Here is a 15,944-nt window from a genome sequence, read left to right as displayed (position 1 = left end):
CACCGTCCCTGGGATTCTCCAGGCAAGAACACTGGAGTGGGTTGCCATTTCCTTCTCCAATGCATGCACGCATGCTAAGTCGCTTCAGTCGTGTCTGACTCTGTGCGACCCTATGGACACCAGGCTCCTCTGTCCACGGGATTCTCTAGGTAAGAATACTGGAGTGGGTTGCCATTTCCTTCTCTACATTTGCTTCTAGAGGAAAGGAAACCAAAATTTAGACCAAAAACCTGTTTAGGGTTCACATCCTATAGCCTCTGGTAAATTTTCAATGTGGCTCTCTGTTTGGATACCAAGAGCTAAGTTTCTACAAATCCTTGGGCAAGCTTGTAGCAAGAAAAACTTTAATCACCAAGCCAGGCTTTCAACACTGTAAGTGCTGTTTTTAAAAATGAAACTAGGTACCTAATTTATTACCTCAGTTCTGCAGAATACTTGAATTTTCCCCCAGCAAAGAGGCAATTAAATTGGGCTGATTCCTGAAGGACGCCTCAGGTTCCATCCTACTTAAATGGGTGAGCAGGACGAGATTCGCTGCATAAATTCTCTGTAATGGGCACTCTAGGGTGGCAGGTACACTCTGCTTTTCTGTCAGCAAAGGCTGGCCAGAAAGACACAGGTTTAAATCCCAGTCCCCCACCTCTTAGCAGTGTGAACCTGAGCAAGTTACTAATAACCTTTGAAGCCTCAGCTTCCCCATCTGTAAAAAGATTAATCTAAGCAGGGATCAGCAAACTTTCTGTGAAGAGCTAAAAAGTAATTATGTTTGGCTTTGTGGGTCACAGTCTCTGCCACAGTGCAGGAAAGTAGCCATAGACAGTATGTAAATGAATGGGCATGATGGCTGTGTTTCAAGTTTTTATTTATAAAAACAGGTAGTGGTTCAGAGTTGATCAGTCTGCCACCCTTGATTTAAAAAAAATAAACTTTTAGCACAGTGAGTGCTCAATAAATGGTAACTGCTATTATTTTTGTTGCTACTGTTTTTATTAAAAGTTAAAAAGAACCTAACAATTTATCAAGAGCCTTGACATCCATTAACTCAGTATCTTCCAGCCTTGTGAGGTAAGGAGAATATTAACATCCTTGCTGTCTAGATTAAGCAAGCAGGGCTCAGAAAGAGTAAGGCGCTCATTCATGGTTACAGCTAGAATGTGAATCTCCAAACCCAAGACTATTTTTCTTATACTATTATCACCAAGTTAGATGTACTAAACTGATTAAGTAAATGGAGATTTTAAAGCAACTGTACTGTGAGAACTGGACTGTGAAGAAGGCTGAGCGCCGAAGAATTGATGCTTTTGAACTGTGGTGTTGGAGAAGACTCTTGAGAGTCCCTTGGACTGCAAGGAGATCCAACCAGTCCATTCTGAAGGAGATCAGCCCTGGGATTTCTTTGGAAGGAGTGATGCTAAAGCTGAAACTCCAGTACTTTGGCCACCTGATGCAAAGAGTTGACTCATTGGAAAAGACTCTGATGCTGGGAGGGATTGGGGGCAGGAGGAGAAGGGGACAACAGAGGATGAGATGTCTGGATGGCATCACTGACTCGATGGACATGAGTCTGAGTGAACTCCGGGAGTTGGTGATGGACAGGGAGGCCTGGCGTGCTGTGATTCATGGGGTCGCAAAGAGTCGGACACGACTGAGCGACTGATCTGATCTGATACTCTAATTTAAAAAAGGACTTCTCTAACTGTCCAGGGGTTACGACTCCATGCTTCCAATCCAGGGGTCACAGGTTCCATTCCTGGTTAGGAAACTAAGATTCCATGTGCCACATGGCACAGCCAAAAAAATAATTTTTTTTTAAAGTGGAGATTTTTTGGTGATAGCTTTATATAATTGTGATATGTAAGCTAAGCCAATTAACTGGACATATTATTTAGAGTAAGAACATTTATGCCTTCTGGGAGAATAGGTGCTCAGGTGTCAGAAAGCCCTCCAGACTAAAGCAAGAGCTAATCATCATACCATCATTCCTGGGACCTAGAGGATAAGTAAGATTTTGAAGACCAGAAGAAGCTGGACTGTTTGCTTCTTTTTCTTGAGCTGCAGCTGAAGCTTCATCCATCAGGCAGCTGGCCTCCTGCTGCAGTAGCCTGTCGCTCTCAGTGCCGCGGCGAACACTCATCCTTGGACTGTGTGTCCTGAACTGTCTGCTTGATCACAGGGAAATCCTGGAAGACAGCAATATGCACGATTTAGAACTAACTAGAGAACTCTCAGAGAGTTCTTATTCTTGTTTTGAGAAGAAATGACATCGTAAACATTTCTGTGATTTTATACTGAGAGGAATTGGGCTGACTTGAGTTGTATTTACCAAATCACAAAGAACACTGATAAACTTGTTACTAGGGAATAATTTCAAACTTTATTTATAAACAGACATCAAATCCACTGACTTCGCCCATATTCACATTCAATTCTGCATATTAACTGGTGGTAAAATAACTTGGTGGTGTTTATACCACAGATTCACATAAGGGACAGAGAGTTCAAATTGTCAATTAAAGAAAACCAGCCCATATGTCTCAAAAACTTGAGAGATACATTCCCGCAACAGTTGAGCACTAGGAAATGAGAATCACAACTACAGTGCGAGCGTGACAGTTGAAACCGGAAGTCATGGGCACTAAAAATAATTTTTTTTAAATAATAAATTTACGTATGGTGCTCAAGTTCTCCTTTATAAGTTCTCTCTTTCACTTTCTGTACCTTTTGCTTGACCCCTATCTCAAAATTACAGCAAGATGTCACTGGTTATAAGCCTAACTCTCTCCAGCAGTGCACAGCCGTGGTGAACACCACCTCCCGAGGGATGCCGTGTGCCGCGCAGCCGCTGCTTGGGCAGAATGGCCGCCTCGCACCTCTCTTCTGGGTGACCACCCTGCCCCGCAGAATGGCCGCCTCGCACCTCTCTTCTGGGTGACCACCCTGCCCCGCAGCCTTTCCACCCTCTGGGGCTGCCCAGCTGCCGCAAACATCCCTGAAAGTCATCCTACTTAGCACGTTCCCAGTTATACTCTACTAGGTTCCACTAGGTGTTCTGATAGAAGAGGCATATTACTAGCAATGTTTATGCCTAAGGATTGCATGAAAACAATACAGGAGGAAGAAGTTATGCTTTAGGAAGAAGTTTCATCACTAAGATCAGGAACATGTTTTAATAATAACTCTGAATTTCCTGACATGCAAGCACGTAGAGGTGCCAATAAACACTTTAAACTGCATTCGATTTTGAATAACTTCATAATCTATATTAGTACATTTTTGAGCATAACGATTGATCATTTAGCCCTGTTTTAACTTGCACAAAATATCAATATAATAATGAGCCCTTTTTAAGAAAGGAGCCAGTACAGATGCCTGAAAGCAAATAATTTTAAAGAGACACTTTCACAGTTGATGAAATCTTAAATTCTCAGATAATAGCTCTTACAACGTAAGGCACACAGAGGAGATAAAGTGAATGTTCTGTTGGAAAACCTGACATATGGCTACAGCTTTTTCCAGATTACCCTTTCTTAAAGAAAAACGTATTTATGTATTTACACAAAACATGTGGCCCCTTAAAATTGATCCCTAGCAACTGGTAAAGTCAAATAGAATCACCACTGCCTTCAAGTTTGACTCAGAAGATGTCAAAATGAAAATCAAGACTAGAGAATAAGATAAAGAAGATCCATGAAACTGGACAAAGCATTACTAACACGGAAGGACCAAAAGGCGGTCTGCTTCTGTCAGCTTAACTGGGTTTGAACCACGTTCCACTCTGTGTACTTGAGCTGCTTAACTCTTCACTAGCTGCTCCAGAACCGAGTTCAAACTTCTTTTTGTTGCTCTCCAAAATATCTCTTGGAACAAAACAACTTTGAATAAACAGATTTCTTGAGAATCCGCACAGACGAGACCATTATATAAGTTACTTCATTTATTCCCTACAATGTGTGAAAGAGTTTCATTATAATAGACTATAATGAAAACATTTTCTTCCTAGTCTATGAATAATACCAGGGCTCAAAATTCAGTTTAACTTACAACAATGAATTAATAAACAGAAAGACATGCTTGAAAATTAGCAGGGGCAGGTATCTCCAATGAAGAAAAAGAAAGTAACCTGCTGAGCACTTGACAAGCATTTTATTTGTATTTAGTTAATTTTTATTATAAATAAAACATGAAAATTCTCCCTCTCAGGAGCCTGGTAGGCTGCAGTCCATGGTATCGCAAAGAGTCAGACACGACTAAGCGACTTCACTTTGACTTTTCACTTTCATGCGCTGGAGAAGGAAATGGCAACCCACTCCAGTGTTCTTGCCTGGAGAATCCCAGGGACGGTGGAGCCTGGTGGGCTGCCATCTATGGGGTCACACAGAGTCAGACACGACTGAAGCGACTTAGCAGCAGCAGCAAAAGAATTCAAGCGTTATACAGGTATACTATAAAAGCATATCATTTGTAAAAAAACATACAAACTATACATTCTCACTGGGTAATATGCTTTTTTTTTTTTTTTGAAATTAACATTCTAAAACCACCCATGTTAGAAGACACATCTATCTAGTTCACTCATTTTTAACTGCTGTGTAATATTCTATGATTCTGCTTTCCTATCTATGAATTAAGTTGTTTCTAACTATTACAATGTTTCAATAAATAGGATCAAAGTGTACCATGAAATTCCAAGACAGGACCCAATTTGCAGTTTCTCCAAAAGAATTTGGCCTCAAAACATTTTTTTTCCCCAAGAAACCATCTCAGGATTAATGCTTAGTGGCACACACTTTAAGAAACCACCATCATTTCTCAAAGTCCCCTATAAACTAATTCTTCTATAATCCTAGAATGATAGAAGAAAACCCTCTTGATCTATGAAACCTAAGAAGCAAACTGACAGACACTGAATTCTTCAACAAATAACAAAGCAATGAGTTTCAACATTATGGTAAGGGTCTGCTCCCCTTCCAGGATGGATGTTTCATTCAACTTTGAATGTATATTTTTATTGCCTACCATGGCTCATTTCTGTAACCATCCCCCAAATGCATCTTGGTCCTCAGAATAGATCTAAGAAAAAAAGAAAAGAAAGAAAGAAATAAGCAAAGCACTTGAATATAGTTCTCCATTGCTACAAAACTGTCTGTGGCCAACACAGACCTAAGTCATAGCAGTATACAACGACAAGCACCAAAGGATCGTGCACACCCCTGGTACACCTAACAGTAACTGAAGAGACTGCTTCAGAAAAGAACTAGGAATTACAGACACATAAATAATGGAACTCTGACTGTAGAGCTGTGAAACAAAACAAACATCCAGCGAGCCAGCTCAAGCATCACTTCCACACAGAATGTGAAACCATGTTTTAAACAGTCTAAAGAGCTACACAAATACATATATCTATTATCTATTATTTATCTATTCTATATTATTTATCTATTTCATAGGCCTCCTGTGAAGGCCCCTATTTTGTTAAAGAGTTGCTCTAGCTGACCCGGAACGGCAAAACCTTTACTATAATCTCCCCACCTTGGAAAATTTGTGTATAATCTTTGATAGTGGAATTTGCTCCATATAGTCTTTGCACCTAAAAAAAATGACATGTTGGTTTCTCCCTAGAACATAGTCCCTCTCAAGTATTAATCCATAATGAGTCTATGTATTTTCTTCTTTTTACTTACAATTCCCTCTAATCATTTATGAAGAAAACAAGATTATGGAAACGTGATTTGTGTAACTGAGTTCAGATCTTGCAACTGAACTATTCAGATTTTGAAAATGTAGTTGGGGGACTTCCCCTGCTGGTCCAGTGGTTAACACTTCACCTTCCAATGCAGAGGGTGCAGGTTCGATCCCTGGTCTGGGAGCTAAGATCCCATATGCCCTATGGCCAAGAAACCAGGACATAAACAACATAAGCAATATTGTAACAAATTCAATAAAGAATTAAAAAAAAAAAAAGAAAATGTAGTTGGAATGCCTATGGGGCCAAACTTCACATGGACAGATCTCAAAAGCATAATGCTTTCAGACTGCTAATGATACGAGGAGTTATAGTCATAATCCAAGAATCCTGTGATAGAATAATTGTATTTTTCCATATATAAAATAGCATCAGTGTTTTACTGCTTATAAAAGCAATCTATGCTCAAAAAAAAAAGTCAATATAGAAAGATATAAATACTTCAAAAATCAAAGCTGTGGTAAAATACATGCACATGTATCTTTGGGCACATATTCCATTATATCCTTGGAATAAACGCCTAGAGATACAATCACTATAGAAAAACGTAAATAAGTTTTGATGTATACTGCCAGACTGTCCTTTATAAACATACCAATTTATACTCCTTCTGGCAGCACAGAACATCCATTCTCCAGAACTCTGGCTAACAGCATATCAACCTTCCTCATCTTTGCTAGTGAGATAGTGTGAAATATGACAGCTCATAGTGTGGTCATTGAAAAGTCATTCACTCTTTTTAAAATTTTTAATTGGAAGATAATTGCTTTACAATATTGTGCTGGCTTCTGCCATACATCAACATAAATCAGCCAGAGGTACACATATATCCCCTCCCTCTTGGACTTTCTTCCCTCCCACCTCCCACCCCATCCCACCCCTCTAGGTTGTCACAAAGCAAAAAGTCATTCATTTTCATCAACACTTGGAAAATTTCACCTTTAAGAGCCTTAAAAGATTTCAGTAGGCAGGGAAAAAAAATCCCATGCTGGGTAAACATTGGGTAATAGCAGTGATATTCACGTCAAGTTTGTCCGGCTTGACGAGAATCACTGGATGTTTCCATGGCTTGCTCTCATCTCCCTAGAAGTATAAATGACAAGGTATGATGACAAGACCACCCACTGCTGCTGCTAAGTCGCTTCAGTCGTGTCTGACTCCGTGCGACCCCAGAGACGGCAGCCCACCAGGCTCTGCTGTTCCTGGGATTCTCCAGGCAAGAATACTGGAGTGGGTTGCCATTTCCTTCTCCAATGCATGAACGTGAAAGTGAAGTCGCTCAGTCGTGTCCGACTCTTCGCGACCCCATGGACTGCAGCCTAGCAGGCTCCTCCGTCCATGGGATTTTCCAGGCAAGAGTACTGGAGTGGGGGCCATTGCCTTCTCCGAAGACCACCCACTAGACTGAGGCAAAGCAGTTTCTGGCTTTGGCGTTGTTACTATTGATAATTAAGCCTCACCACCAAGAAAACGTTCTTTAAGCATCAGTGTTTTCATCCATAAAAATAGGATGATATCAGCCACTACAAAGCCAGATAGTCCTTTCTCAATTAAGATGTATGGGAAAAAAAGCATGAAGTGCTATACAAAAGCAAGAGACACATCTGTTATATGAATCTCCCTTATACAACTGCTTAGTTACCATTTATTGGGCTCTTGAAGCGCGTCATCCTCCACTTTTGAATATACTTTCTATGTTCTATTGTATGGTTCTACTGATTTCAGCTACATCTCTTTCTGATTTCAGCAAAATGACACATGGTACTGCCTTTAGGGCTTCCCCAGGGGCTCAGGAGAAAGAATTCACCTGCAACACAGGAGATGTGGGCTTGATCCCCAGGTTGGGAAGATCCCCAAGGGAAGAAAATAGCAACCCATTCTAGTATTCTTGCCTGGGAAATCCCATGGACAGAGGAGGAGCCTGGCAGTCTATAGCCCATGGAGTCGCAAGAGTTGGACAGGACAGAGGTTAAACAACTACTACTTTTAGAATTCTCTGAATTATTTTTTGCCTCAGTTGCCTAACTTGCCCTTTGAACCTGACCTTTTGTGTCTTTCCACTTTTCCCTCAGGAATTTGTTATTGTTTAGTTGCTAAGTCCTGTCCAACTCTTTGTGACCCCATGGACTGTAGCCCACCAGGCTCCGCTGTCCATGGGATTTCCCAAGCAAGAATACTGGAGTGGGTTGCCATTTCCTTCTCCAGGGGATCTCCTCGACCCAGGGATCCAACTGTTGTCTCCCACCACTGGCAGGCTGAGCCAGCAGGGAAGCCCAGTTAGCACAGATCTAACAAAATCCAAATGGCTAACCAACTAACTGCCTTAATATATTCTCAAGAGTCTGTTTTTTCCCCACACTGATTTGAGATGGCACTTTAATCAAACACTAACATAATTTATGCTTGGTCTGGTTTTTAAACTCTGTTCCACGGATTAATCTTATTTGTCAATACAACTGTCCAATTTAACAATCTTGACATCATTTTTCTGTCATTTATCTAGAACTTCTAGAATGGTTTTTAAGTTGTCAACAGGGAAATTTTTTCTTTTAATCTTTAAAATTATATCTTAACCACTCACTTTTTTTCTGCAGTGATTGCTAGTTTAGAATTATTAAGTTTCATAAAGCATTAAATTTAATGGAGATGGCAGCTGCACGCATACCAGTTTATTACTCAGAATGTAGCTTTGTTTGCTCTCTTACTATATGGAAGTAAAAATTTGCTTTACCCAAAAATATTACTGCCATAATTCATTCCAATGAAATATTTTTTAAATGTGTGGATAATTAGATGTATTAATACTAGAGCATTTTTACTATTTATAAGAGTGTTTAGTCAAGTTTTTAATTCAAAGTAAAAATGTTTATTTCAGCTATTTTAATACACATAAATACATTATTTACAAGTTAGGTTACTATTGCAGCTATACTAGAATACTTTTCTGTGCAAGATTTTGCTTTTCTTGAATACTGGTCAAGGTTCATACACCTGCCTTTTTTATATACTCTTCCTGTGGGTCTAAGCAACTATATAATTAATCCCTGGTAAAGATCAATTCCCTTCCCCTAACTCTTTTTTTTTTTTCTTTTCAAAGAACTAATGCTATGAAATGTTCTCCCATTTCCCATACCATTTCCTCATTAAGTCTCAAATTAAGGGAACTGACAAAGCAATCTATGGCATGTGTAAACACTAAAAAAAAAAAAAAAGTTAGCTATTATTACTTTTTATATACTCAAAACCAGCTTCAAGCCTATAAAAATCTTCAAAGACCTTATTTTTTAAATCTCTAATTGTTTCTTCTTTCCTGCATTAACACCTAACCTCAACTTTCATTCATTATCTCAATTTCAATACCAAAACCTCTCAATTATCCGATTAAAAAAAATCATCTTAGCATTAAAAAAAAAGGTACACATTTCAAGTTATAAGATAAATAAGTGCTGGAGATGTACAACATGATACAGATAATTAACACTGCTTTCTTTACCTCACCTATGAAGGTTGCTAAGGGAGTAAATCCTAAGAGTTCTTATCACAAGGGAAAAAGGAATCTTTTTTTCTATTTGTCATGTTTCTATATGAGATTTATGTTCCCTAAACCTACTGTCATATCATTACATAAGTAAGTCAAATTATGTTGTACATCTTAGACATATACAGTGCCACGTGTCAATCACATCAATAAGTGTAGAAGGGAGAAAACTATCTCTGGGTATCTGTGTTTTCATAGAGATCAAGTACTAGAGTCCTTATATATCCATTTGCAGAGGCAATAAAACTCAACTATGATACCACTGTTAACTCTTAATTCCAAACATTTGCTGGTAACAAACATGTTATTTCTATAAACCAAACCTGTAGTTTTAGAACTAAAAACTATACATCTTTCTATTGGACCTTTTGTACTGACTAAGTGCTTTTATCAGCTAGGTTTCTTTTTTTTTTAATCTCTCAAAACCATGGAGAAGTTTCTGGTAGTCTCTTCAGATTATCAACAAATTAGTCCCAACATATATATTATAGCCAGCACTTATTTACCAAACCCCTACTGTGTGGAAGGCACACTGTGTGCCAGCACGGAGCAACACAAAGGACTGAGCAATGCTCTCAAGGGTTGGCCCCAAGCTCCCACTGAGGAGGTGGGGCTATATGAAAAAGACAAGCAACTTTAGGTAATAAAACAGAACAGGTGGTTCAAACCAGCGGTTCCAGATTCTCGGGCCTATTCTTACAATGAGTCTGGAATTTGTGATTAAAAATTAAACAGTCAGCTTCTTAGGCAGCTCTTATGTGGCACTCAGGTTCGGGGATTATAAAATAAACACCGAAGTTGGAGCGAAAATCACCTCTAGACAGTGTGGTTGGGAAAGGAAGTCTTCATATGAGATAAGATCTGAGCTGGGCTCGGAAGCAAAGATTTTCTCCTCAACATTATTTTTTTGAAACTTTTCAAATCTACAGAAAATTGAAAAAGTTATTATAACCAGTAAAATCTTATATATCCTTCAGATTTACCAATGATCATCTGCTCCCCCACCACACAAGTTTTTCTGAATCACTTAAAAGTTAACATTACAACACTTCACCCAAGTTGCTTCAGCAAGCACATTCTAAGCATGAGAGCATTCTCTTAAAAACACGCAGCAGCACTGCTCTCATGTCTAAGAAAAGGAACATCTGCATAATCTAACATATAACCAATAAGCAAATTTACTCAACTGGCCTAGTATTTTCTTGCATCATCTTTTTTGGGATCCATAAGTCAATCAAGGCTCATCCCTTACATTTGGCTGTTCTGAATCTTTCATATTCTGCATCCTCTGTCCCTACCACCGCAATTTGGGGGACAGCTGTTTTACATGAAATTGACTTTTTAAAAAAAGTCTAGGTCAGAGAAGGAACCCTCCTACACTGTTGGTGGGAATATAAATTAGCGCAGCCAACTACAAAAAACAGTATGGAGTTTCCTTAAACTAAAAATAGAGGCATCATATGATCTAGCAATCCCACTCCTGAGCACATATCCAGAAAAGACAAAAACACTAGTTCAAAAACATACACGTACCCCAGTGTTCACAGCAGCACTATGTACAACAGCAAAGACATGAAAACAACCCAAGGGACCATCAACAGATGACTGGCTTAAGAAAATGTGATATATAGATACAGATGCGTGTGCGCGTGTATGCACGCGCATACACACACACACACACACACACACACAGGAATACTCCTCAGCCATAAAAAAGAATGAAATATTGCCATCTGCAGCAACATGGAGGATAGACCTAAAGAATTTCATACTAAGTCAGAGAAAGACAATTATGATACCACTTACATGTGAAATCTGAAAAATAATACAAATGAATCTATATACAAAACAGACAGACTGCCAGACATGGAAAACAAACTTTGGTTATCGAAGCAGAAAGAGGAGGGGTGACAAATTAGGAGAACAGGATTAACAAATACAAACTACTACATATAAAATAGATACACAACAAGGATTCACCATCTAACACATAACTACATTCAGTAGCTGATAATAATTACAGTGGAAAATAATCTGAAAAAATATATAAGTGAATCACTTTGCTGTGCTAATAAAATATTATAAATCTATTATACTTCAATAAAAATTATTTTAAATTAAAAAGTGTAGGTCAGTTCTAACATCCATCTCATTGTTTCCATGTGATGTGATACAAGTTAAATTTTTTTTAAACAAGAATACAGTTGTACCCTTCTAACTGCCATCACATCAGAGTCACGTAATGCCAGGCTGCCCCACTACAGGGAATGTCTGATTATGTGGATGAAGTGGTGGCAACAGCTCTTTCTGTTGTAAAGAGATCTGATATCCTATCTCCCAGTAACTTTTCACCCAGGGGTTTCAGCATCTATTGATGATTCTTGCCCAAACCAATTATTAATACATTTACGTTTGGGACTACAAAATGATGACTTTCTAATTTTATCATTCTTCCTACATTTACTGTCTAGCATTCTTCTGTGAAGTAGAACTACTACTTCACTCTCCCTGTATCTTCCTTTTAAAATTTAATTATGAACTCAAAGATCTGTTTTAATATAATGCATTAAAATGATCCATTACCATCTTTTTTTTTAACTTCTCCAGTTATTGGTTCAAATTGTCCCAGGTATGGCTAGTGGGATTCCCTTCAAGCCTTCATCTGTCATTTAAACACAATTCTATTGGTTTTTGGAGAAGGCGATGGCACCCCACTCCAGTACTCTTGCCTGGAAAATCCCATGGACGGAGGAGCCTGCTAGGCTGCAGTCCATGGGGTCGCTAAGCGTCAGACAAGACTGAGCAACTTCACTCTCACTTTTCGCTTTCATGCATTGGAGAAGGCAATGGCAACCCACTCCAGTGTTCTTGCCTGGAGAATCCCAGGGACGGGGGGAGCCTGGTGGGCTGCTGTCTATGGGGTCGCAGAGAGTCGGACACGACTGAAGCGACTTAGCAGCAGCAGCAGACATTGGTTTTTTGAGGCTACTTCCTATATAAGTTTTCTAAGCTCACCTTTCACCATCTCTGACCCTGACTTACAGTCAGCCAATTCTCCAGAAGACTTTCTTCTTTTTAATGGACAAAAGCATTTATAAATCAAGATGTGAACACCAGGTGTCTTATCTATTGGGGTGTCACAGTCTACTGAAATGGTTTAGAAGCAAACCTGGAGATTTTTTAAAACACAAACAGAGTTTATACTGATATTTTCACCTCAAATTTGACATTATGGTTTTTCTTTACTTATTTTATATTAGTACTATATCTTTTCTCTCACAATGAAAATCTTGGTTCATAATTCAGTTTTAAAACTATAACATTAATGTTACTAACATTTAAACCCACTAAGTTTAATTGTCTTTTGGGGGCTAATTCTTTTTGTCCTTGAATTACATTTCACTAGGGATGTATCGTCAGCATGCTATGTTTATTTTATTTTTAGTTATACTATTTTATTCTGTATGTCCTGTAATTTAGGTTCATTTTTGTTTTTTAATCACTCAATTATAGCTTATTTTTCATTATTTTTTGATTATGTAAAACATTTATATGGTTCAAAAGTTAGTGTTACAAAAAAGGAATGCTCAGAGATATCTCTCCCTTCCCCTCCAGTATTTTCCTATCTATTCCCTGCACATAACTAGTTTTATTAATTTGTTTATCCTTCATGTTTCTCTTTATAGATAATATGTGTATATACATATAAATTCTTAATTCTTCTGTTTCTCATGCAAAAGATGGAATACCATATCCAGTTCTGTACTTTGCTATTTTTCTTAACACCGTATCTCAAAATTCACCCCGCAGGAGTGACTGGAAATCTTCCTCATTCTTTTAATGGCTGTTTAATACTCCACTCTTAGATGTGGAGAACTTTGGTTCTTAGATGTAGAACTTTGGTTCTACCTATTAAAGAAAAGAAAGGGCATAAAACAGGGTTAATGATGTATAACAGGTAGAAAAGTAAGAGTGAAAAGGTGCTTTATTATTATAAGAAAGGAGTGGAGGGGTAGACCAGCCAGGTCAGAGTGAAGGATTAATACAAAAGGGTGGCAGAAAACAGAGTAACCATCATACCATACAACTTCAGGGAACCCCACGCACACCACCATTTAAGGAGCTACACAACACACGACTTAGATGGCTGTACAGAACAGCCCTAGGAGAACACAGGTTGAAAAATAAGTTGCAGCTAGTTTACAGAGGCCTTGAATTATAAAGTAAAATAGAGTTAAGGACTTTGTCTTGTAGGTGAAGTTTTTATATAGAGAAGTTTCATATTCAACATGTTGCTTTAAAATAAATATAACCACAGATGGACAAGGAGAGTAAGAGGTTACTGGAACTGTCTAGACGAGACAGGATCTCAGTGGGGTGACAGAAAGAAGGGTAGCAGCTGGGAGATGCAGGGGAGAAAGGCAGCGTGCCCGCCGGCCTTCATTTCCGCGTATGAGCTGCTGGCAGAGGCCAGGCTGGCAGATAAAAGCACAAGGACGGCAGTGGTGAGATTGTAACTGCTTGGATACACTTCCCTGTCTCCTTTACTTGACGCTCCTAACTTACTGCTGATAGCCTTTCTGCCAATAAACTTAGGTCCAAAAACAGCTTTTGTGCCAGAAGACTGTATTACAGTTACCTGAATTTAAGACTTAAAGACCTTACATTCAATTAGTAATTGTCTAAAGGCCTTTAAACAATTTCCTTTACAACTTTATCAAATCACCTAATTAAAAGAACTATTAAACAAAAGGATTTAGAGCATAACTTTTTTACTCACTAATAAGACAAAAAAGAGACAAATATAGTTGAATCCCCAGTATCCTAAGTTTGATATTTCATTTTTAATGATACTTATAATCTTTTAGGGAGAAGGCAATGGCACCCCACTCCAGTACTGTTTCCCGGAAAATCCCATGGATGGAGGAGCCTGGTGGGCTGCAGTCCATGGGGTCGCTAAGAGTCACACACGACTGAGCGACTTCACTTTCACTTTCCACTTTCATGCATTGGAGAAGGAAATGGCAACCCACTCCAGTGTTATTGCCTGGAGAATCCCAGGGATGGGGGAGCCTGTTGGGCTGCCGTCTATGGGGTCGCACAGAATCGGACACGACTGAAGCGACTTAGCAGCATAATCTTTTAACATGCTCTTTTTGCGTTTTAGTACTTCAACTGCCTATCAAGCCAGTCTTAAAGTACTCAAAAAACCTTCAGTAAATCCTTAAACTTAGATTCATTAATTTATCTGAAGAAGTTTTTAAATACTGCAACCCCTTTCAAGATGCAAAGTTTTCTTACATCCTTAAATGACCAAATCTAAACCCAATTACTCAAGAACACATTCTACATTAGAATCACTAATTAATCAGTTGAGATTCAATATGCCAAATTACCACAAACAGTCCATCTTAAGTCTAGATGGACTAACCTTTGTTGATTTTAACATATATCATTTGCTACATGTTATTCTAAGTACTTTATAAATGTTATTTAACTTAATACTAACAAAAACAACAAAAAACCTTTATGAAGTAGCTGCTATTATTATCCTCATTTACAGATGAGGAAACTGAGTAATAAAGAAGTTAAGAAAAGTTCTCACAGTCGCACAGCTAATAAATAGTACAGCCAGGCTTCAAACATAGGCTTCTGGCTTCAGAGTCAAACACATGGTACCCTTAAGCTGTGCTATCTCTGCCTATTGGAGATTTACTTCTGATTTACTTCATGAAGTCTATGTTAAGTTTCCCAAGTTTGGAGATATGATCTCAAGCCAAAGATCTGGAGCCAAGACATATGACCTTTCCGTGCCAGTAATGAACACCCCTAGCACCTTTTCTGTTTAAATAGTTGCTTTGAAACAACCTCTAAATCAATTAACTCCAGATAGCAGATGATTTTACAATCTTGAGTTCCGAGTTCAATTTAAGACCTTACTTAATTCTGCTATAACTCTCAACTTTATTACCTAAAAACAGAGTAGATCAAATTCTGTAATTTCCACACAGGGTGCTTCTATCTTTTAATGGATTCAACTAGTTATGCTCATTCTAATGACAACTTTAAGCTAGGAACAATCCAAGGTATATAACAGGAAGAGACACTGAAGTTAAGATTACTTAATGGCAAATTTCCAGGAAATTTCCAAGATCTATACTATTAGCAATAATGTCTTAAACAGTACAAGGGTGTACAATTTTTTAAATTTTAAATGTATTATTCAATATAGTAGGCCATTTGATAAGAAAGGCTGAGTTCTTGTATGGCAAGATCTGAAGGTCTTAGGGGACAGATCTATGAAGCAGTACTGTAGCAATAGAACAAATGTTGAAAATTCTGGAGACAATCTACAGTCACTGTGTCAGAAGATGATTCAAGGACCAGTATTAATCAGTGTCAAAAGTTTTCACTGACATAGCAAAAATGAGGGCAACGGAGATAATGTAATGCATGCATACAAACATAATTATTATCCCAATTCTAAGACAACTGACATTGACTAAGACATCAATCTAAGAACAGTGTTTCAAGAAAGTGCTATCATATTACATACATGATTTTAAGACACAGCCTGATTTAAAAAATATTAAAATGTGAACTAAAGAATTGTGGCAGATGTTAGTTTAATGCTTTCTTGGTACCTAAACTAAGTTTTAC

At 38.3% G+C, this 15,944-nt stretch overlaps 1 protein-coding gene across 5 annotated transcripts in view; it reads right to left on the bottom strand.

Moving 5' to 3' along the window:
• Positions 1–15,944, bottom strand: part of KCTD20 (potassium channel tetramerization domain containing 20) — a 38,469-nt gene that overhangs the window by 12,620 nt on the left and 9,905 nt on the right. For 2 of the 5 annotated variants that reach the window (XM_019985932.2, XM_070777881.1), the window contains exons 2-3: positions 5,017–5,070; positions 1,975–2,180 (exon numbers count right to left, since the gene is read on the bottom strand). In XM_019985932.2, the coding sequence (XP_019841491.1) occupies positions 1,975–2,134 (160 nt within the window). In that variant the 5' untranslated portion in view covers positions 2,135–2,180; positions 5,017–5,070. Of the gene's footprint in view, positions 1–1,974; positions 2,181–3,713; positions 3,942–5,016; positions 5,071–15,944 lie in introns of all 5 variants that reach the window. The other 3 variants (XM_070777882.1, XM_019985934.2, XM_070777880.1) reach the window with 2 other exon arrangements.

This window comes from Bos indicus, chromosome 23 (genome assembly GCF_029378745.1).
Source record: "Bos indicus isolate NIAB-ARS_2022 breed Sahiwal x Tharparkar chromosome 23, NIAB-ARS_B.indTharparkar_mat_pri_1.0, whole genome shotgun sequence".
NCBI classification, from domain to species: Eukaryota; Metazoa; Chordata; class Mammalia; order Artiodactyla; family Bovidae; genus Bos; species Bos indicus.
The sequence above is the reverse complement of the archived record's forward strand: the minus strand, read 5'-3'. Positions and strand labels throughout refer to the sequence as shown.